At 53.3% G+C, this 23,557-nt stretch overlaps 4 protein-coding genes across 4 annotated transcripts; 1 reads left to right on the forward strand and 3 right to left on the reverse strand.

Moving 5' to 3' along the window:
* Positions 1-12,391: 12,391 nt before the first annotated feature.
* CMQ_6392 (putative carboxymuconolactone decarboxylase) lies at positions 12,392-13,397 on the reverse strand (the record flags this gene model as incomplete). Its single annotated transcript, XM_014315457.1, has 3 exons — positions 12,392-12,568; positions 12,670-12,987; positions 13,149-13,397. The coding sequence occupies 3 exons, from the start codon at positions 13,395-13,397 to the stop codon at positions 12,392-12,394; spliced, it is 744 nt and encodes a 247-aa protein (XP_014170932.1).
* A 579-nt stretch (positions 13,398-13,976) lies between these two features.
* CMQ_6112 (ring finger protein) lies at positions 13,977-16,442 on the forward strand (the record flags this gene model as incomplete). The annotated part of the gene is made up of 4 exons (XM_014315177.1): positions 13,977-14,000; positions 14,072-14,176; positions 14,248-14,938; positions 14,992-16,442. 4 exons carry the CDS (start codon positions 13,977-13,979, stop codon positions 16,440-16,442), a joined length of 2,271 nt encoding a protein of 756 aa, XP_014170652.1.
* Positions 16,443-16,614: 172 nt separating this feature from the next.
* On the reverse strand, positions 16,615-17,592 carry CMQ_6458 (26S proteasome-associated ubiquitin c-terminal; the record flags this gene model as incomplete). Its single annotated transcript, XM_014315523.1, has 1 exon — positions 16,615-17,592. One exon carries the CDS (start codon positions 17,590-17,592, stop codon positions 16,615-16,617), a length of 978 nt encoding a protein of 325 aa, XP_014170998.1.
* A 772-nt stretch (positions 17,593-18,364) lies between these two features.
* CMQ_6060 (purine transporter) lies at positions 18,365-20,721 on the reverse strand (the record flags this gene model as incomplete). Its single annotated transcript, XM_014315125.1, has 3 exons — positions 18,365-18,862; positions 18,938-19,348; positions 20,587-20,721. 3 exons carry the CDS (start codon positions 20,719-20,721, stop codon positions 18,365-18,367), a joined length of 1,044 nt encoding a protein of 347 aa, XP_014170600.1.
* Positions 20,722-23,557: the final 2,836 nt, after the last annotated feature.

Below are 23,557 nucleotides of genomic sequence, written 5' to 3' on the forward strand. Positions count from 1 at the left end.
CTCGGTCGACGTATCGAACATCTCGCCGGCTGCTCTGTTGGATAGGGAAGAGTGCCAGAGAGGGAGGCTTGGAGTGACAGGGGGGTGGGGTGTGTGTATTGCGGTGGGGTGTGTGGGTACCAGAAGGTGGAGGGGTGTGTGAAGGCCCATCCCTCCAACTCGCAGAATGGAGCAGGTACAACCCAGCGAAAGCAGGTGACAAGCAATCAGGTACCTGCTCTTGGACCAGGTCCCGCCCCCTGTCGATATTACCCGCTCGCTGGCTGTCCCTCTCTGGCTGCTCTGCTCTGTATCTCCATCGCTTTTCTGCAGTACTGTAATATGCGGTCTGTTCCGCAGTGCCACAAGCACGGAGACGGTGTACTCGTACAGACACTCGTATCCCACCGGGCCTGTGGTGTTGGCATGTTGCCAATGGCCTGGATACGGGCTTGCTTGCAGGTCGATGGCATGGCGCAGGTCGAGCGGTCGCAGAGTGCGTTCCGTGCCTGCCTTGCAACAGTGGGCAGGGTTTGTGAGGTGCAAAATAGTGCAGAGCTAGGGGCTGTTCCTTGCAAGCCATTCGGTACATAAGATACGTACTCCGTATCTTACATGGTCCAGAGCCCACTCTTCTTTGCTTCCATTAGTTTGGGGTCTCCACGGCCGCGCCAAACGGAAACAAAACTGGCATACGAGCATGTACTCCGTACTGATAGAATGTGGCAGAAACACCGAGGGTCAAGAGACATGCAGAGGACAGGAGGTGAAGCAAACGGCCATGCATGTCAGAAGAGAACAGGAATGCTATTGGTTCTGAAAAAAAGACCCGAGTTTCCATCCTTCACGTCATGTGCCTCGTGGTAAGATAGTGTATTTCTTTCCGCTCTTTTCTTTTTCCTCGCCCGAGCTGCCCCATATCTCACCATCACGGGGAGTACTCGTACAGAGTACTCCGTACACTACATAGTATGGGTATGTTTTATTTTTGCTGGCCAACGCTTGTACGGAGTATGTATCTTACATACATGGTATTAGTACGGAGTGCACTATTCCTAGTCGGGAGCGGAGAAGCGAATTTTTCTGCCTCGTCCCCATTTTTCTTTTTTCTGCAAAATAAAATAGCGACGGCAACAGAGGGCTTCCCGGCGCCTGCGGATCATAATGCGCTTGCTATACGCCCAGCGGAACTGGTTGGTCCTCACAGGTCATTCCGCGCTGTGTGCACCGCCGCCCGCGTACTCCGTAGTCCGTACGGAGGTGTACGGAGTACTCAGAAGCGCCCAGAGCTCATCGGAAGAAATGACGATGCAGTTTAAAATTGCTGCCAGCAAGCGCCCTGTCGCGTGCTATTCCATCCGCGTCCTCTTGTCATCTTACACCGCAATTGCTCACTCTGCCAGAGTGCCCGGAGTTCACCATGTACCCGAACACCCTGTGCCAACACATCTTTGTGCATACATACCCTTCCACTCCACCTCCATCTAGCTGCCTTTCTTTCACTCCCAATCATTGGACAAATGAACCCAGAAAAAAAAACTCAATTTGATCTACTTTTTCTATTACGAGGTCATCCTTTGCTTTTGCCATTACGGGGCATCTGCCAGCGCTATCAGATTGCTTCTGTCATTTGGCAGTGACGAAAAAAAGCCTACATCGTGCATATTGACTTGTCATTAAAATCCCCGTCAGTAGTGTGATGCAGATTGGAACAGCCGGAAGGATACCGGACGCCAGCTTCCTGTCCAAACAAGGGCGGCTTCTCGGCCTTCCCTACGTAGTACGGTGCCTTTGGAAAGGGAGGGGGGGATGGGCTGGGTCAAGCACCAAGCCTCCAAGCCGGTGCCATCGTGTGGAGGCTCAGGCCGGGGAAGGGATATCTTTTTATATCGGTGCACACCCTCCTTCCCGTCTGTTATGTTCTTTGCCCATGGTTATGCACGCTACCATTATTGGATAGACTCAATGCGATCAAGCTGTCTTGTTGGTGTGCTTGTCTGTTGCTATTCCTATGTGGAACTCCTGCTCTTCAGATAGCTGCTTGCTGCTGTTGGCTTTATCGAAGCCTAGATCCTTCAACTAATAGGATCGCCCCAATTTCACCACACATGATTGGCTGGAGTACGGCCAACAGGGGGCAATCTACGACGTACACGATGTACTCCGTATTCTGTATGGAGCTTGATAGAGCATCTGGCCCACTGCCTATTGGCAGCCCAATCCCCCCCATGCCACTTTGCAATAGAATACCGCCGCACACAGCCTTATCACCACGTCGCCAGGAGCCCCCATCCCCGATTTTGCTCGGCTGCTAAGACGAAAGAGACCCGGCCGTGTCGAGTCTTGCCTTTTCCGCCACGGGCAGTGCTACCCATCCGGCTACTGCTTGTTTACGGGTTGCATATCGTGCATATGCCGTCCTGCAAGTGCCGTTCCCTGTCTACATACTATGTAGTGTGGCTTTTTCCAAAGCGGTCAAACCTCGCTTCTGAAGCGCGAGAGAGTAGTGCGCTTTCAGAGACGGGACGATCATCACTGAGAGGGGGCACATATAGATTATTGCTGCCTCGGAAATCAAAACCCCTGTTGTCACGACACAAGTGCGGTGTACTTCCCTGCTGCGACCCTTGCGACAGGTTCGCAAGACGGCATACGGAGTAGTAGTCTACCCCCTCTCGCCAGGCTGCTTCCTCCCGGTAGACGGACAGCGGCAAGTATCTTACTTGAGATTGCCGGGGACGGAACAAATGGCCATGCCAAACCAAAAGAGCAGCCATGGCGGTGCACATTAGCGACATGTGCACACGATGTTACCTTTTTTTGGTTCAGGTCGGCGACCTAAATCATAGTACACGGGTGGGATGGGCAATCAATCTGCCTTGTGGCCCGCGCTTGTCTTGGCGAGAGCCCTTCCCCAGGCCGATATGAAAACGCCACTACTGTGTACTCCGTACCTATGCTTGTGCTGTCGCTACCATGTCTGCCCAAGTACTCCGTACTCGTAGTGCTGTTCCCAGTGCAACGCCCTCTTCGACCGGGCTCTCCTATGACGCACGTGTGGATCGCCAGCCCAAAGGCAACGAGTCCTACTGCTCCGTAGTAATAATAGCTCCACTTGACCTGCAACTATAGAGCTCTCAAAGGTCCTCCGTTCTCCATTCTTGGCCCCATACCCGCATCTTGTGGCAGGCCTCGCGCCTTCATCACACCCTTGACACCCGAGCGAACCGCGCTGTGTATCCGTGCGGACACATTGCGGGACGAGGCAAATACTGCAGAGCCTGGCGCTCTTCATGCCTGTCGCGAGCATCGCGGGGCAAGGCAGGGTGTATCTCTCTAGAAGGTCCACAGTGATTTCCTGTGCTGCTTCACGTCCGAAGACGAGCAATGATTTCGTCGGCATGGCCAGGCCGGACCAACCCCTGTATCAGCTCTTCTAGTGCGTACCGGAGAGCTTTGATTACTCTGTATCACTATGTACAGAACGGGTGCTGGGGTGAGGGTGCGAGAGCAGGACCACGAACCCAATCGTCCCCCGCCTCCGACCACTGAGCTCCGACCACGAGAAGATCAGGTCCGGGGCGTCCATCAGAACGGATCGGGAGAATACTATGTACGGAGTACGAGCAGAGTACTCCGCATCAGGGTTGGGTGTCAATCACAGATTTTCCCTGTCGCACCGCCAACACCGCTGGGCTGCTTTGGGTATACGAGTAAATAATCAAAGTACAGAGTAAACATGGTCATGATAGATCTCTGCTTGCATCATCCACCTCGTAGCAATTTCCTTTTGTCCCCTCCTTCTCTACCATTTTTATTGATGTTACATAGTACAATACGCGACCCAGTTCATTTTTTAGCAAGACACATGGCTGCTTGCCGTTCCGGAGCACCCTTGTCATCCTTTTTTCCTCTTTTCCCGCAAGTCAACAGGCATGAAAATGAGCTCCCCTGCCATCGATATGTGAGCGCCCTCCTGCTGCTATTGAAATAGGATGGCCGGGATATTGGCAATTGAAACTGGCCACTAGAGGAGATTCAATAATATCAGACAGGAGAACCCCGTAGGAGCGGTAAGTCAAGCCAGCGTGACGCAAGACTAAGATACAGGTACTTTCGTCCCAGCTATACTGCCCAATACAGACTAGCGTCATCAGGCCCGAAATTTTGGAGGAAAAGAAGGTTCCTCCCCTCAGATCTAACCTGGCAAATTGATTGGTTGGAACCCGACAGACTGACACAAAACTACGCACCCAGACCTATTTTAAGGAAGAAAAATGGGGCGCAGCAGGTCCTCCCTCGCCCGTCCCTGGTACTGGGTCAGTATGCGATAACGTGTTGGTGCGAGGCGGAAAAGCAACGGCTAACACAACCGACAATTTATTATTTTATTTTATTTTTATTTTTATATTTTTATTGTTTGCAAAAAAAGAAAAAAAAGTCGCCTGCCAACGATAATATTTGTGTACGACAGCTGGTTAAATGCGCACGGCAGAGGCGGATTCAAATCACTGCAGGAGAAACTAACGAAAAAAAGACGAAAACGTGGTACGGATAAATAGCTGTCAGATCATGTTGGCTTATAATTGGGACTGCTCAAGGGAACCTACCACCATGTAAGCCTCCCTGCTCGCGCAGTAGTATGTAGTGGTATCTCAGATAGTAGGGTCCGGAGAATGCGGGCAGTTGTGGCCCATTGTGGCGGATGCTGGTAAATCCCAACAAACTAATTACCGTTGCGCTGGTGCATGTATCTTACATAACAGACCGCTCGAGATATTGTCTGCTGCTGTCAGTCACCGGACACGCGCACTCGCAGACAGGTAATCGACAGCATCTGCAAGTGGGACTCTAAGAAACTTGGAGACCAGACACATGAGCGAAGGCTTCAGCCCTACAAGGTGGCGCAAGAGCCGAGAGTGAACAACAGGGAATATTCTTTCAATAAGGCCTTTGCTGCTATGTAAGATACTACCCGTACGAGGATCGCCGGCATCCTCCTTTGGCATTTCTTCAGTCGAGACTGCTCATCCCTCAACCATGCGTTTATTAGTGCGCCTGTGGAGTGTTCGTACACGACCACAGCTGTTAACGACGTCCTATCAAAACAAAGCGCAAAGCGGGCAAGGATATTTTACACTGCAGGTAATACGCCCGGGAGGAAGATACAGGGCATTGCAGGTGGTGCGGAATGACAGCTTGCGTCTCTGTCCCGTTTCAGTCTGCATTGTCAGATTCGGGACGAGGAGTCGTGCGAAGACATCTGACGAAAGGCAGGTTGCGAGATAAATAGACAGAGCAGAATGTACGGAGTATTACACATGAATATGCGCCTGCAAGCCACCCCTTTTTGTGCTAATGCCCTTCTGGGACCTGATTGGTTGTAGCGTTATTGTCATAATTTCCTGTAGGCAAAAGGGGTTTCGGCGACGGCGAGTCTTGGGCCGAAAGGACCAAAGGACGGTTGCAAAAAGGAAGGCGGTCGACAGCCGGTCAGTTTAAAAACCTGAATATTGACCCGTTAGCTCCTGCCCGAGAGATCTCCCACCCCATAACTCCACCGCAAAGAAGGCCAAACGCGGGATTTTCAAGTGCAGAAGACGTGCACCACAGCAGCTACATGGTGCGAGTACGGAGCGTAACAATGAGGTGAGATGGAAGGCGCTGCCAAGGCGCATGTCGTCTACATCTTGTGTGCGGCTCGCGGGCTATAAAAAGAAAGAGGGACAGGACACGCGGCAGATGCCGAATCGGGCGACAAGCCTCTCTGGCCAGAAGGCGTTATCTCGATCTGGGCGCGCCTGCTTGGCTGCACTATTTCACCTTGACGGCAAGATGTGTGTGAATGTGTCAATGTGCGGCTCGTTCTGCTCTAGGGCTTTTTGCGTAGTATTTAGGTATCTGGTTAGACGAAAGCCCCCTAAAAAAAAAAGGGTACAGGACATAGGGCTGAACCATTCCATCCAATTCACCACCAGCGCACGCGGCGGTGCCAAGGCCAGAGCCGACCATCCTACAGTAGGCCCGGGGGGGGGGGGGGAGGGGGGTGCAGATTTAAGATGGGGTAGAGTCTCATTATTTCTGCTCGTGCTCCTATCTGAAAAGATACCTGGCCCACAAGCCGAGGTACTTACGCTGATTGTCGCCTATCTTGTACTTTGGCTCTGCTATTCCCTATTACTCCCGTTGTTTTGCCACTTTTTCTGCCGATTAATCTACGTCGTATTGCAGACCCCATTGTCTATCTCGTCCATGTGTACTCCGTACGGAGTTAGGAGTAGAGCAGAGCCCTGTTACAAACTAGCAGAAAGTTCTCGGTCGTGCTCCTCCACAGGAACAAATGATTCGCAAGCATTGCCTGATTGGGAAGCCGGTGCTCGCCCGCGATTTTCTTGATAACCGCCCGGACAGAGTTCGTATCTGGCCGCCAGGCCATAGCGCGCACTTTTCTTCTCGTTTTCGTCGGGAGAAACGGCAATGGGAAGGGAAAAGGAGAAAGCCCTGCGATACGTTGGCGTGGTGGTGCCTACAAGAGGCGGTTTTCGGTGTCGAGGGGGCGTGTGTGCGAGCAGAGGTCCGGTGCTGCATCTCTAGCACTGTCTCCCAGCGGTTGCAGCGGAGGTACGGAGCACTAATCGCTGCGTTTCAGTGCTCGGTCTCGCGCCGTTTCAGTGGCTGGAGCGGTGTGGTGGCCGCGAGGCTGCCGTGCAGCGGACTAACTCCGCCGAAGCTTGGCGTATTATAGCGCATCCATAGCAGGAGGGGATAGTTCCTCCAGGAGGCAGCCGGACAGACCAGCCGGTCTGGGATTAGCGTGGCGGCATCGCCGAGAGGTCATATTTCTCACAGCGATATTGCGGGTCTGTCGTGGTGAGAATGCTGCTAATATGTAAGATACGTGTAAGATTCTACGTATACGTGCATCGGAACGGTCTTGGTCGGCGTTGAAAGGGGGCTTCGATCGCGGTCGAGCAAGTCTGATACATGCACGTATCTCGCATGCGAAAGACCAAAGTGAGACACAGCCCAGGGAGAGGATGCTGTGCAATGCTTGCTCTTTGTTCATGATGTCGTTGCTCGCTCTCGGCGCAACGGATGTCGGGCGTCAGAGACACTCAATGTAGGCCTGCTTTTCACCACCAATAACACTCTGTGCAAGTTCATGTCCGAAGTCTGTTTTCGTCTGATCCTGGCTTCACGCATGCCTATTGGCTGCAACGCGGCAGTCTATTTACCGGTCTCCGGAAGCCCGCTAACTACATAGTATGCTCACTAAAGCGAAGCCTATAACGCCCGCTAGCAAGCCCCTCCCCTGCCAGAGCGTGGGTTTAGGCCGCCGTATTGCCGTTTCCTGGCATCCGACAGCTTGGAAAGCCAAGCGTGCGTGTGCATGACAAAAATCTCACACAACACAAAGACAAAAGGGGGAATACATAGTATGAAGTAGGTAGGATCAGGGCCAGGGCCAGGATGCGTTGCCTCTTCTTCCTTTCTGCCAGGCATTGTGATCGCATACATACATATATCGACTAGGTGAATACTATATGTGGCCCCGCGTACAACTATATTTATCTGGGTTCAAATTATACTGCAGTGCAAGCACAGGCCAGACAGGGCACAGACGCTGTTTCATGAGAACTTTCTTGGATGCCCAGGGTCCACGAGACGGCATCGTCGCGATGCACACGTGTCGCGTCCTGCCTGGGCCGAGCAGCCCAGCGATGAGTTCATGCAGAGCTTGGGTTTTCTTCGACAAACGATGCCTGGACCATCTGGCCCGGTGCACGAGTGCTCGTTCAGTGTATTCCATCCACTCCAACTCAGCTTGCACGATCCCCGTGCGAGTGCGGATGGAAGCTCCAACGCGGAAGGGATCAACAGCCGTGTAATGACCTGTGTTTTTGTCGTCCCCGCCTCGGGGACCACTCAGCCTATGCATGGGTGGGAGAGAATACGACGTCGGGACTCCCCCTCATTCGCCATCTTCCCTCTTGTTTCTGACCAGGCTTTCCTTTTTCTGTGCTTGCCTTCCCCTTCTTGGTCGGATCGACGATGCCACATGGCTCAGAGCAGCAAGGCGTGACGACAGTGGCGAGCTGAAATTACCACAATGGATGGGAGCAGACGCGGACGTCAGCTCTGCAAGGGCACGAAGCCTCTCTGAGAGGGGAAAAAAGAGCAAATCAGCGGACAGACGCTTGCAGAGGGCGCGGCAGCTTGGGCGAGAGGCAGACGCCTGATGGCGGTGAGTGTGCCGCCGTGGGTCGCCAGCAGCTGCGCAAAAGACTTCTCCGATTTGCGGGACCGGACAGGTGTTGCGACGGATAGGTGACACGGCATAAGCGACGGGCCCTGTTGGCAGTTCCGTTGCTTTTCGTCATTTTACATATTTGGGGCAGGAGGCGCCGTCATGCTTCGTTCTGGTCAGGACCGGGAAGCCGGTTGGTCCAGGATACGCTTCCGGTCGCACTGCGGATGGGCAGCAGAGCGGTCGGGACAGGAAAAGCAAAGAAAGTCTGGAAATGTGACGGCACTAGGCCTGGGAATGAGAAGGGAAGCCAGGCTTCTGTCGCAGCAGACGACAGGCGTTTTGTGGCGTGTCGCAGTGCATGTTTGTAATTCATGCATCGCTGACTGGTCATGCAAGATATATAAGATGCTGTTCTTGTGCAGACAGCGAATTCTTTAACGAACAAGGCTGAGGTTTGGACACGGAGTCCTGGCAACGTATCTTACATAGTACAGCGACAGCTTCAGAGAGCCGCGTCTTGCGCATCTTGACAGCCCCTGTCCCTGTTGGGCGATCAAGCTCCCGATGCCTGACATGTCCCAGGGTTCTGGGTCCTCCGTGGTCGATAGCGAGGCTACAGGACCGTCATCCAGTCGGCGACATGTTGTCGTGTCAGTGCTTCGTAAGTACGTGAGTATGAGCACGTCTTTCACAATCGGATGTGCGCGTGCCGATGCTTGTCGCCGACGATTTATACAGCAATCCACCCCGAATGCGACGTGTACATAGTAGGAAAGCGAGATAGTCGAGAGTGGCAGGCTGCTAGCGAGTGGCGATCCGAATGCACAGACGACGCCGGCAAAAGCACAATTGGGACCAAGTCGGCACAAGATGCTGCTGCCCCGGCCAGACATGAGCAGTACGATGCCAATCCACCGCAATTAAAAGGGCAATACGCCACAACGCACAAAAGCGGGCTTACGGAGCAGTCGTATTTCGCCCAATCTGCTTCCCAGCGATACGAGTACGAGCGCGTGGGGGTGGGAGTGTGTGATCTGTGGTTTGCGGATTGTGGTTTGTGCGCTGTGTGTTTTGGGCCAAGGTCGCATTGTCACATGGGGACAGCAGATTTCGGAATTCGGCCAGCGTGAGGGCCGAGAGCAGGTGTTGGCAGACAGACAACTCCGTAGTAGATGGTCACATTGTCGCTGGAGAATCTGCAAGCCGTCTGCAGTGCAGAGCCTCTCCAGCTGCCTCACCCCCCCATCACGGCGGGCCACTTTCAGTGCTACATACCGACAGGGCGATCAGACTAGGAGTACCACGTCCAAGCCGGACGTCCCGACAGATTGGGTTTCTCAAGAAGCACTGAGAACAGAGCACCGAGCCGCTCCGTACATACACGGCCAGAGGACCGATGTACGATGTACTGCGTCGTATATCCTGTCTTTCCAAAGGCCCACAACCCTTTGTGTTATTGAGCTCTGCCACGGACTGACTTATTCTACGACATCGTACTGCCTTCCGTCGCGATCATACCCTACGCGGTTAAATCTTCCTAGGCTGGCTTAGGCGAGGATGTGTGCCCAGGCAGAGAGCGAGAAGCGTGAGGCAGAGCGAGGCGGAGGCCAGTCTCCGGAGCCAGGGACCACGCCTATAACTCTCTCTGTTATAGGCGGGTCTTGGGAGCTGGGTGCCGTGGCGTGCCTTTACGCCTCCCGAGAAAACGTGGGCAGTGGCCATCAGTCACTCTTCGCAGTCACATCGGTCTCTCCGCTCTTCGTCGGCTTCGCCCTTAATTTTGCCTCTTGCGCTCCAGCTATGCTGCAACGTCCGCCCTTTTCGAGGCCGTCATGACGCTGACCTCTACGGGTACGAGAGAGGGGGGGACCGGAAACGCAGAGACAGCAGGCCGTCAGCAAAGAGGAAAAAAGGTGCGGTGAGCGGCCGAGGATAGCGGCCCCGGGCCAGTCCAGATTCGTGGCGGCCAGTCGATCCCTACGAGTAGCCGCTTTGATTGACATTATAGACTACTCTGCACGTACTATGTAGTACGTCGTACTTTCGTTTCGATTGTTTTTTCGTTTATTTTTGTCTTATTTTTGTCTTTTTTTCATCTTTTTTTTTTCATCTTCTTTTTTCATCTTTTGCTCTTTGTGTCATTTTCCTGAGTACACAAGATGCCGCCTCAACCTCTCCTTGCCTCCTACTGGTTCATCAGTCTAGAAAGACCCCGCGAGGGAGGTCGGCGACCTGTGTGGTCGGCGATCTGTGTGCATGCAGAGCCTGGATCGGCAAGGTTGAACTGGGGGGGCGGGTCGCTCTACAAACTCCGTAGTACACAATCAGTAAGATACCTCCTTACCCCTGGTCCCCCTATACAAATTCAAACATTGCACAGGCCAGTAGCCACACTATGGTTGGCCGGGTCCGAGCAAGCGTAATTACCATTTTTAGAGGCCGCGCTCAATGTCTGAGAGCAGTGAGACACGAAGCACGAGCCTGCGACCGAGGTAATAAAAAGACAATAATACATACTCGTAGGGTGGGCTCTCTGTGGAGCGCTGTGCTCGTTTGCCATACTGGTATGTACTTGTACGCCGAAAAGACGATCCTGTCCGTCTGGCTGCCTGGCCGATCCCTGCTTCCTCGTCGTGTAAGTTGAACGTTGACACTTGCACGAATATGCACCCTGCACACATGCTGCAGCCAAGTGGCCGCAGCGCGTGGTCCAGACAATTATTGAGTCCGCTGCTTCGGTGTGCAGCCAGACGAAGCAACGATTGCGCGAGGGGGGTAAGGCCCCAGCAAGACCGCCTCCTCATCCCGGAGATGGTGCCTGGCGCTCGCCAAACTCGCCTGGCGAGGCTGCACATAGACCGGAGGCTGCCATCACGCTCAGCACTTGCCGCTACTGCCGCTGCTGCCACGGTCTTGACAGCAGCTGCCGTCTGTTGGCGCCGGCCGGAGGGCCTCGATCTTCTCGAGAGCGGGAAAAAGGAAAAAAAGGAAAAAAAAAGAAATATGACAGAAAGACAAAAAGACAAAAACAAAAACAAAAGAAACAAAAGAAACAACAGGAAAAACAGGGAAAACAGGGAAAACAGGAAATCGGGACATCGGGGAATCAAGCCGCCTTCTTCCATCCTCACCACACCACCCACGTCTGAATATGCGAGCACGGCATCAGGCTAAACTCGTTCCCAGAGTCCGAACACTTCACAGCCAGTAGTCTCTAGGTCCATCGCGGACGTCCTTCGCCCCCCCTCCCCCTCCCGACGGGCGCGTCCGTGGCGGTCCCTACTGGCTCTCACCTCCCACTGCTCTTCGGATGCAAAATCCTCTCTCGGCCAGAGGCGAGGCCGTATCTCCTATCCTCACACCCCATAGGAATACGCCACGCCGTTTGTGCTAGCTGGTCTGATGGAAATCATTTGCTTGCATGGCGTGAGTTCTCTGCGGAAATATTGGGGGAAAAGTCGGGCCGCTATGGCTGACCCCTTATTCTTCCTCTTTTCTCCAGTGCGCTTGTCTTTTTCCACATCTCTCCTGGACTACTCCTAAGGCTCTTCTGGCCTGCCAATTCTCCGTACAGTAGTCAATCGTGGCCCGGCAGACCCTCGTACGAGGCACGTTGGGGCATGGACCATGACCAAACCGTTGGAAGTAAGCCCGTTTCTCTCTCCTCTTGCCGCATGCCGTTGGGCAAAGTTGGGTCTCGACCATGTGCACCGACGCCCCTCTCCTGAACGTTGGGTGAGGACCCAGCTCAAATATCTCTCCATCGTCCCTGTCGAGCCCATTCTTTCCATGCAGGTGTTATCATTCACACCGGAAGCTGCTTGCAGAGCTGCATACCGCAACATGTCTCAGCATGCCATGTGGTTATTGTAGACCGACTGTTGGTCGTCTGATGTCTTAGCAACTGCAGCCAGGGTCGAAGCTTTCTATTTTCGCTGATCCCAATTCTAGCCCAGTCGGCATCATACGTCGTTGTCTCCCTGTCTCTTTCCTTTTTGTCCCCATGTTCATTCCCGAGTATCTTGGCAATATCAACCTGCGTTCTTGTATGCAAGATACTTGGATGTATGTATATTGCGCTTCGTACTGATTGATGCGGACCTTGAGATCCAGTACTGGCATCTATCCTATGCTCTTTTGTCCCTCTAGGATGCCGATGCCTCAAAGGCCGGAAACCGCACTGCGCCAGCCCCAGCTGCCCACGTCGTCGTCATTGAGCATCACCATGTCGGCGGCTTTGCAAATCTCAATGGCTACGTGCCGTACGGCCATGACCTCTGCCACTGTGGCGCCGCCATTGAGCGCACCTTTGAGATGACCCTTGAGCTGGGGATTGACCTGGTACAGATTGTTGTATCAGCCGAATCGTATTGATTTCCTTTGATCTTCTTCTAGGCACCGTCTCTGTCGTCCAGACATGCTTTCTTTTCCCAACTCACATCTTGGGGAATGAGACCGGCAATCATCACAAAGGATGTCTCGGCTGAGTTCAGAATGTCCGTGTTGCTCAACACGTACCCGTATGCAAGCTGTGCCGTCAAGCTTAGATCGGGCGTGCCACAGCGATCCATCTGTCCCATGACTCTCGTGGCCACCTTTCCGTAGATCCTGTTGAAGAAGGACTGGCCACGCTGCAGAATTTGCGCCGATGAGGTATAACAGAGGTCACCGGAACGAGACGCCGGCGAAAAGCCTATTGGCGCATCGACAAGGTCGTCTGGGGTCACCGTGGCCAGCTCCATCATGGCATTGATCGTCTGCTAGGCCGGTTTACAGACAGTCAGACAATCAGACACATTTTTGACAGAAATCAGACGGGCAATCTATCAGACTGCATCTGCATCATATACTGCACCTCTCAACTGTGACCAACCACAAAAGACTACTCAAAAACCCACACATCTTGAGATCAATTTACCTTGGGCATTCCACCGACTGCTGCTGTCTTTATAAGTGCGTCACGCATGCGTCGCGATACATGCAGCTGCTCCTCGTTCGATGCATGCTCGATGGCGTAAAGATACACTCTTTGAATTTCCTGTGGCCGATTTAGGACGCACAAGACTGTCGACGCTATAAAGTACCACGTGTACTTTGGCAGATCCCGCTGGCTTGCAATGGCTTCCAGAAATTCAGGCGTCATAATGGCCATCTTGGAGGAAGCCATTCGAAAATCTATTTGCAAAGAGGACTGATCCAGAAATCACACAACAGACAATCAGATATGAGGACCTCGGAAAGTTGTGACCCAAGAGAATCCAAGCCTGAGTCTCAAAAATTTACGAGCGCTGGCTCCAACAAACAAGCTCTAGAATATAAACTTTGATAACGGCAGATCTTGTACTCGATGATAGGGTTCTGAAGCACTGGAGCATCGCTGAAGATAGCCGGAACCGGTCGATCTTTGAACCGAAAGCCCCATTTTTACTATCATCACGTGACTGTAGCTCTTACCAGCCGCGTCATAAGACAGGCTTATGAACAGCCAAGGTGTCTTTATCGACGATATCGCCTTTAGCTGTCCATTTTGCCGAGGAGGGGGGCTGGATTCCAAACACAGCATCGCGCATCCGTGTTCCAGAAAGACGGCAACATACTGCTGCACCTTCTTCCAGGAGACTCGCAGACTTGCTGGCGGGTTTCTGCACCAGTTTCAATTGCGACATCAGAACCGGAAATTCGGCACCCATTCAACCACCGAGAAGACGAGCAGACATCGGCCACACAACGTTGAGAGCACTTCGGGATGCGCCTAGCGTGGTATGCTGGGGTAAGTGGATGGGAGGAGAACAGGCGCAGCTGGTCGGGACATAGCTAACGGTCTTCTTTCTCATGCCACAGGCCTCTACGGCTTTAGCGGCCGGCGTGATCGTCTCGGCCTTTCACCAGCGGGCCAACTTCTACTCGGCCACAGTCCATCTGTTCCAGAGCAACCTGAGTCTCATGGTACGTGACTCGTTCATCCCTCTGCTCCGTCCTTGTTGCGGCTGACCGGTGCTTCCGATGCGCACGCACAGGTACTCGTGAACCTCACCATCCTTCTGTACTCGTCCCTCGTATACGGGCTGCAACGAATATGCTACGGTCGGCTCCGCGCGGTCGAGGTCGAGCAGCTGTACGACAAGGCATGGTTTGCCGTGACGGAGACGTGCCTGGCCATGACCATCTTCCGCGACGAGATTGGTGGGTCGTTTATCGTGCTCTTCGTGGCCCTGCTCACCGGCAAGGTCTGGGGTTGGATTGGCGAGGGTCGCGTGGAGGCGCTCGAGCAACAGCCACCGGCGAATCCGCGGCTCTTCCACATGCGGCTCAGCGTGTCCCTCCTGCTCAGCCTAGGCTACGACCTGCTGCTGCTGCGCTTTGCGGTGCGCACAGTGATCCAGGCAGCACGAGCCGACATGATGGTCATGTTCCTGTTCGAGTTTGCCGTCCTCTTTATCGCGTCGCTGCACATGGCCTCGCGCTACATGATTGTGCTGATGGACATCAACATCATCCGGAAGCAGACGCGGGACCGGTTGCAGGCCCGTCGCCAGCAGGTGCGCGAGGAGCGGGAGGAGGTGCTGCGGCGCCGCGAGGCCGGCGAGGCCGGCGAGCCGGACGACGGGCTGCCGCTACCAGACGAAGACGACATTGACGAGATGGACATTGAGGTGCCCGGCTGGGAGGCCAAGGGCCAGTATGTCCTTGGACTGGACCTCTGGACAGGTGCGTACGAGAAAGCGAGAAAGCGAGAAAGCTGGTTGCTGACAAACGTCCAGACTTTGTCAAGCTGTGCCTCTACGCCACGTTTTTCTTTGTGCTGCTGACATTCTACGGACTGCCGCTGCACATCATTCGCGACCTCTTCATGACGGTGCGGTCGTTCATCAAGCGCCTGGGTGCACTCATGAAGTACCGGCAGGCGATGCGGGAGATGAACAGACACCCCGACGCGACGGAAGAGGAGCTGTCACGAGAGAACACGTGCATCATCTGTCGGGAAGATATGCATGTATGGGATGCCAACGACACGACGGCGGTCGAGCGGACGCGGCCGAAGAAGCTGCCCTGTGGCCATATTCTGCATCTGGGCTGTCTCAAGAGCTGGATGGAGCGGCAGCAGGTGTGTCCGACCTGTCGACGGCCAGTGACGGTCCACGAAGAGACGCAGAACCGGAATGGAGATGCGGTCCTCTTCCGGCTGGGGCTGAACGTGCGTGGCGATCAGGGAGGCGACGGAGGCGCGGCTGATGGTGTGAACGCGGCGGCACAGAACCAGGGAGCTGCCGGAGTTGCTGGGGTTGTTGGGGCTGCGGGCAGACTCCCTGCTCCAAACGGACAAGCGGGCGCCCACGTGAATGGCCAGCTGGCCGACGGTCAACGTGGCGCGGCTGCTGTCAGGATGTTCAACTTTGGGCCCTTGAGGCTGGGCATCGCCCAGGGAGGGATCCAGGACATACAGCAGATGGCTCAGCGTCTGGGCATCCCGGCGGCTGTGGCTGGAGCCGGAGCCGGAGAAGGGGCAGGAGCGGGTGTTGGTGCTGGTGCTGCACCCCTTCCAGAAGCTCCGTTGCCAGGTGTACTGCCAAATGTACTGCCAGGCGGACTTCCTGGCGGACATCCATTCCACGGAATGGCAGACCCGCTGTCGCCAGAAGCGATCCTGGCCGACATTCAGGCGATCGAGCAGCGCGTCGATATGGTTCTGCGGCTGATGCAAAATGCATCTCTAGAAGCCCAGAACATGCGACACGTGATGACAGAATACATTCGTCTCCGACAAGGCCAAGAACCCACCGGTCCAACCACAGCTGCTGCTCCCGCGACTGCAACGACGCCTGTCCGACTGGCAACAGACGCGACGGCACCCCCGATCCACGCAGGCAGCCCAGAGCTGCCAGCAGGCGTGCAGATCCCAACAGGCTGGTCGCTGATCCCGCTGCAGCGTGCGAGCGAGATGTCAACAGCAGCCGCAGAGACAGCAGTGCCTGCAGTCCCAACCGAACAGCAGGCTAGCGGGTCCTCTAATGGGGCCGAGACGGCAAACACAGATTCGTTGAGCGCAGGGCCTAGCTCACAGGGAAGCCAGACAACGTCTGCAGCCTGGAGGGAATCTGCACCGCTGCGGAGTCGAGTCAGCAGCGCCAGCAGTAATGCTAGCGAGAGCGGCAGCAGTAGCTCGGGCTCGGACGGCCAGGTGGCAGCAGCTGGCGCCGACATGAGCAGCTGAGAGAGAGAATGTACCATCACCCAGACGCTTGGTGTGCCTTCCGGAGTTGGAAGCCTTTGTAATCAACTATTTACTCTTCCTGCCATTGGCCACTAGTGACGTAATCAGCAACGCATGAAAATTTCTATATGATACGTTTGTCGTAAGCCCAGGTCACGTCACCCAGGCTCGCCTACTCCTCGACGTGCACGTCCTGGCCGAGCGGGACGCCTCGCCGCTGTTTTTCCTGGACGCGTCGCTGAATGCGGGCGGTAGCCTCGGCCACCCAGCGGTCGTAGGCGGCCGGGTCGTCCTGGCGCAGCTTGGCCTCGACGACGCCCTCGAGCACCTCGTGGGCGAAGCCGACAAAATTGTGGCGGCGCAGGGTGTTTTCGAACTGCCACGCGCGGCGCTTGCGGGTCTCGGCCGCGAGCAGGTCGGCGTCGCCGAAAGCGCGGGCTTGCAGCCGGCGGTCGCGCACAGCGGCGAGCAGATTGAAGTGAATTTCATCGGCGCCGTAGCGAGCGATACGGCGCTGAACGGCAGCGATGGCAGCTTCGGCAAAGGGGAGAGAAGAGCCGGAACCGGAACCACATGGCCCATGATCAATCGGCGCCGGCTGCAGGCCATCCAGCTCGTACAGACGGCCATCCACGGCCGTGTAGGCAATAAAATGGTAGACGTCGTCGGCATCGTCAGCCGATGTCGGCCGTTGCGTCTCGTCGACAAACGGACTGCTCTTGGCAAATGAGTTGTGCACGTCGCGGATCGGCTCGTCGTTGCTCAGCGCCTCGCCGCGCAGATCTGGCGGCAGCGCCATGGCAAACTCTCGGAATGCCCGCAGGTGTGGCCCCAGGTCCAGCCCATCCTCCTCGCTCGCTTTGTTCAGCAGCACCGATAGCAGCGCTTGCGTGCCGCACGCGTTCTGGATCGTCTGCTGTGCAAAGAACAGCCGGCCGTCCGAGCCGATCTCGTAGTCGAATTGGCCGTCGCGTGGTCCCCCGCCATCGCTCACATACGGCGTGTTCGTCGGGAACTTGAACAGGAAGATGATGCCGTAGACCGGGTGCAGTTCCGCCAGCGCCTGCGCGTCCAGCGACAGCAGCTCTTCGAACTGCACGCCTTTGACCCCTAGATTCTCCAATAGGTACGTAAAGACGCCCTGTTGCATCACGTCCGCCCAGCCCCGTCAGCCTCTCTCTCTCTCTCTCTTTCTCTCTCTCGTTCTTCGCATCGGCTGCATCCGCATTTCTTTTTTGTCTCCACTTTCACTAAAACTCACCGCATCGGACTCGACTGCCAGCCGGCATTCTCTTGTCAGCCCTCCATCTCCCTCAAGCTCTTCAGCCCCGGCCTCATGGCTGGTTCGCCTACCATAGAAGCTGCTTACTCGTATTCCACCCTCCGGTGCTCATCTTGACGATCTGGGAGAAGTGGACCTTCTACCAGCCGCTTTTCTCGATTAGAGGATCGTGCTGTCGCCAGAAGGAGTCCCCTTTAGCAACAAGACGAGTAAAGGGCGTATGCGAAGCTGACCACCAATATGTGCGTCCGTAGGCCGCGTTGTGCAAATGCTGCAATATCGTGTGTGCCTGAGAAAGCTCTAGCCGTTACGCAGCTGCTGCCAGGGCGCTGCCTACAAGATAGCTCCACTTGCGGGGGAGGCCACTCCGGTGGGGCCGTCTCAGGCCAGAAATTCAACTTGTCTCGGCCCTTCATTTATCCACTACGGCAGACCTCTCCGGCTTCCCTTTTGCTAAGCAATTCGTCACAATACATTGAAGAATAGCAATATCGCCTTCTCGCCCATACATCAGTCCCCATCCTCGTCGTCTTTCCATCTGTCTTCCGTCTTTAACTTCCTTCTTGTCTCCCCAACGTATTAGAAGCAATGTTTTTTGTTCGTATGTCTCTCTCTCGCTGACACAGCCGTCCACCGTCTATTAACCGGCATGGTTCGTAGCCATTAAAGCTGGCTTCGGAGCTGCCACAGAGCCGGCCACCCGATCACCAATTTCTGTTGATCCGCCGGCCGACGTACTGTGTATATCGTGCAATGATTCTTCGTTATCTCCCCCAGGAAACGCCGACTCGTTGTCTCCACGGATACTTTCCTTTCCGCCCCAATATGATCGTCGTGAGAAAAGACGGAAGGCAGTTGGCTTCTTCCCGGCCGGCTTCCAAGTCCAGTACTCCTTCAAGTCATACTCGCGAGGCTCAATCGCTCCTCCCGTTAGTCGAATAACCACCCAGATCAGACTGTTGAGGATAATGTATACAAATAGTCCCCTGTACAGCGTATTAGCAATCATCTTGATAGGGGCTGGATGGGGTACTGACGCCATTAGGCCGTACGCAACACTGTAGCTAAACGGCATAAAGACAATGGTGACGAACGACGGTATTGCATCGCCAATATAGTTCCAGTTGATAAACGTTACCTGTCGGATCATGAGACAGCCAACCTGTTCCAGAATGAGCATATACTAGCACTGGACGTCTCGAAAACCACTTACCACAATCAGTGTCGTGCCTGTCGCCCATGGTGGAACTGATGCAAAAATCGGAGAGAAAAATATAGAAATGATAAAGCAGAGCCCAGTCACCATGGCCGTCAGGCCTGTGCGGCCGCCTTCCGCGATGCCAGCACCGCTCTCGATAAAAGCCGTGGAAGGCGAGCACCCAAACACAGATCCAATGGAAATGAAAATGGCATCCGTGCAGTAGGCCGCAGTTGATCGTGGAAAGTCGCCGTCTGGGCCTGTTTTGCCGCTAAATCGTGCCATCGAATATAAAGTCGCCGTGCAGTCGACAATGTCAACGTATAAAAACGTGAACAGTGCAACAGCAAAGTGCGCGCCGCTCGCGCCGCTCAGATCCCATTGCTGAACACCAAGGATGTGCTTGATCGGTGCAAATGCGACCACCTGTCGGAAGAAATTCCATCGTGTATCGCCTTCATATGTGTGGGGGAAATACGTAACGGTCGTGTTGCGCCTGCAGCTAGTCAGCCTCGCTTTCTGCTTCCAGGCAGCATATCGCGAAAATATGCAAGCTTACGGCCACGATACGACAGTCGCGAATGCAATTCCGATAATTATTGCCGCTTTCACTCGAAATGCCATGAGCAAAGCCGTTAGAATGCCTCCAGCAATCCCGAGCCACATCTGTGCATTTCGACACATTGTCAGCTTGTGCTCTGTGCCCAAACCAAATATACGCCAAAGGTCGGATCTACCTTCGGATTTCGCATCACGTTGGCCATACAAGTACCGTCTATGTCAATGTCTTCCTCGGGGCAGCCGCTTATGGCAAGAGGCGTTGCCAACCCCCCTCCTGACACAATGCCTATGCCCGATGCATATGACATGCCCGCAAGAGCGAGAAACATCCCAATTCCAACCCCACTGGCTGTCTTGAGTGTTCCCGGGATGATTTTGATGAGCCATTGTCGCATCCCGGTTAGCGCAAGAAAGAGAAATATGAAGCCTTCAACAAAAACGGCTGTGAGAGCTAGTCGGTAGGGGACGGGGCCCTGGCCAGACACACCGACGACCTGGTATGTGAAGTATGCATTGAGTCCCATTCCAGGCCTGTATGTGTCAGCCGCAGAAGATTATGCGCCGTGCAGGACGGTGAAGGAAAGCACTGAACATACGCCAGGGAGACCGGAAGATTTGTTACAAAGCCGAAAACCATGGAAGCGAGGCCAGAGACAATCGCGGTGGCGGTGATAAAGTCCCGATGAAGCTCTTCACAAGTAGTCCTATTAGCAGGATATTTATCGTTAATTTCATATCGAAAGTTGGCTATCTTACCGTCCTTACAAGTCCTGAAGTTGGCGTTGTTACAGTCTCCATCAGACATACGATCACTGCAAACACAAGTTCCATCGGTAGAAGCAAGAATAGAAGCCTAGCCATAGCATCAGTTGACTCTATAAGGGCCATGAGTAGAGCCGATAAAGGACGCATTACTAACGTTGACGGCAATTATATATGCCATGGTTGCAAATGTCGTGAGGCCTGCGCGAATCTCTGTGGCAAAGTTTGCATGGCGAATCTCTTCAGACTAAAGATCGAGGAACGCAAACAATCAGCCTGGTCCCAATGACTGATCTGGAAGGACGTTTGCGAGGCCAAAATCAAAGGCAAAGAAGACGTACGTGAGCACAGCCTCGGAGCCTGAAGATACGGCCAAACTTGGACTTGTTAATTGCCTCATTGATATTGGCCAATCGGTCTCTGATGTTGCTGATCCGGTATCTTATGCCACCCTCGAGGAGTCCGCTGAAGATCATCTTGGATATGTGCTCAGATAAAGCCTCCCTGTCCTTCACAATCCAGATGGTGAATAAGGGAATGTGGTGACTATATATCCGAGCGCCTCGAATTGATTGTTGAAAGAGAGCTGCTAGGAAGCCAAGGGTGCATGCTAGCATGCGATCAGCTGTGGGAGGAGAGTGCTGGTGATATCAACTGATTGAATTGATGCAAAATCCACAGTTTTTGCTGTTACACGATATCTTAAGAGCAGAGCCGATAGACTTGAGATCAAAAAGGGAAGGCACGATGGTGATTGGATCATGTAAACTACCGCCAGGTGGTTGAAAGCTGAAGGTACGCGATGGGTTTTTAACAAGAATTCTGATAATAATGGCAAACAGAGTATTAACTCAGCGGTATTTCCACCAAAGATGAAAGCTTTCACCTTATAAAGCCGATGTACAAAGAGTTTGCTTAAGCTGCTGCCTGACCAATTCCATATACTCTTCTGTACTCTGCTCATTCCTCATGAAATTGCCGTCATCATAATCAGATCTGAACTACCAAACGGGGCCGAATTTCTAACACACATGCAGATGACCGCAGCAATTCTGTGCTAGTCTCACCTAGTCTTGAAGTTCCAGACAGGCTCTTTGGGTGTTTTGGGGGGAAGGGAAATGGCTATGGTGGCACGTCGCTTCTTGAAAAGAGAAGCGGAACGCCGAAGATGCTAGATACAGTGGCAACAGCCAACCAGCATGGTTTGTATTCACTAGTATTGCTGTAGTGAAACAACGCGAGAAAATAGTTCGCATGAGGCGAGAAAAAAGGCCCCGGTATGGCCGCAATAGGTCAACTACCTCCGCTGTACGAGCACAGGCTCATGCTGTACGATTGACACGAAATCGATAGCGCAACGAGCAATATCGTGCAGAGTTTGGCAGATTGGACAGGGTTTAGAAGAGTTTCAATGCACAGACGTGGACTATTTCGGCGAGATCTCCAGCTGTAGGCCACCTGGCCTCTCGTGGTAAGGCATCCCCTTGGAACAACAAGGAAACGAGAGTCTGGCCAAGCATGACCTAAATCTACTCTTCATCCCGGTGAGACCTAAGGCAAGCGGTGCTTTGGCGTTAACCTAAACATAAGCATCCTTTACGCCATGATCCTTTGCTATGCAGGCTGTTCCGAAGAATAAGCCAGTCACTCATACTCAAGCCCAGAGTATTCCTAAATCGAACAAGCTGACAGGATTTACGGAATACTGTCCGTGATATCCCCTACCGTTCCGCAAACAGGTTTCCAATGCTGGGAATCCAATCGTACGTTGTAGCTATAGATGACCTCTTATCTGCTTTCCGGATTTATGAATGCACGGAGTACAGAGATCTTGGAAGTTAGATATTCACGTTTATATACGGTAAATTGTGCTGGATTAAATATAGCTGTATTACTGAATCTCCCGAGACAAGTATTATTGTGGAACTTTCAGTGCCTCTGAAGAACTTCGAGGAACCGCAAGGAACTCGTTATGGATGGCACTCGATGCGATATATATTGTAGACTACGTTTCACCAAGCCCGACAACTTATACTAAGAGCAAAATCAGACGCACGAAGTCGATTTAAGCCATAAATTGATGTCCAGATTACTATGTTTATATATTACGGATCGTCTACATTATTAACAAATTGAATAGAAAGGGCACTCCGTCCTAGCAAGGAAACGTTTTTGTTACGCCGTACTGTTCTTGATTAGAGATCATAACTGATATCTATTGGCGACCAATTATGATCCTCTTCACAATACGCGCACATTGTCTCGCTCTTGTCCGAGGATGGGATCCGAGCGAGAGATGGGTAGCACGACTGTCAACCATGTTCCTTCGGCGTTTGCATCGTACAGAATCAGTAGATGCTAGATCCATATATTCCAGAGTAAGCTGATTGAGTTATATACTTTGGCTCGTCGGCTTTTCATATAGGGAAGACCGACGGACATCCTTCTTTTGCTGACTGCCGTGTTTCTCACAACTCGTTCTGCCAGTTGTTTATTCTAAACGTCTCTGTTGTTGTAGCTCTGTCTAAGTTGACTATTCTGGGTCCAGGCGATTTTTGACTTTAACTGCGATCTGATCGGCTCCTTAATCTCAGACCGTGTCACACTTTAGACTCCTTTTGTCGGCTATCACCTCCACCTCACATTTTTGTCACCTTACCATTTGATTCTAGACAGTCTTCAACTGACGATCATCTGACTCAATCTTGTTCAACACAAAAGGTCGATCGGCTGTTTTCTTTGGCTTAGTCCCCACCGTGGCTTGCAGCCTCTCTCCTGGTGCCTGCGATTCTGGGTACACTTATCAAAATATCTCTCGTCTTTATACGGAAACTTGCATTGCTTTCTTAGCGGTCCAGTGATATTATAATATTTCTCTCACGACTTTGACTTGAATGGAGCGGCCCGGTACGCCCACACGAAGTCGTCACACCCACAACACGCTCTTTCTCCTACTATCAAATTACAGTCTGCCGAACACAGCTGCTTTAACAAAATGAAAATCAATATACATTCGTACAGCAGATTCAACTTCAGCAATTAGTGGTTGACAGTTCTCAAAGACAGAATCGGTTCAAGTGAGCCCCGACTTAGACTTCGTGACAGATTATAGGGTCATACTATCGCATCATTCCCAATATACTCCAAACACTTTTGCAGGAGAAGGCAATTCATACTCTTTTACCAACGAACATTCTCGACGTCGTTCGCCGCATGCACTGACGCACTTTCTCTGCCAAGGCTAGCTACAGTACGACGACCACTTGTGCAGATAACTGCAAACAACCATGTTTGATGTTGTTTGGGCGGACC

Source organism: Grosmannia clavigera (genome assembly GCF_000143105.1).
Source record: "Grosmannia clavigera kw1407 unplaced genomic scaffold GCSC_167, whole genome shotgun sequence".
NCBI lineage: Eukaryota > Fungi > Ascomycota > Sordariomycetes > Ophiostomatales > Ophiostomataceae > Leptographium > Leptographium clavigerum.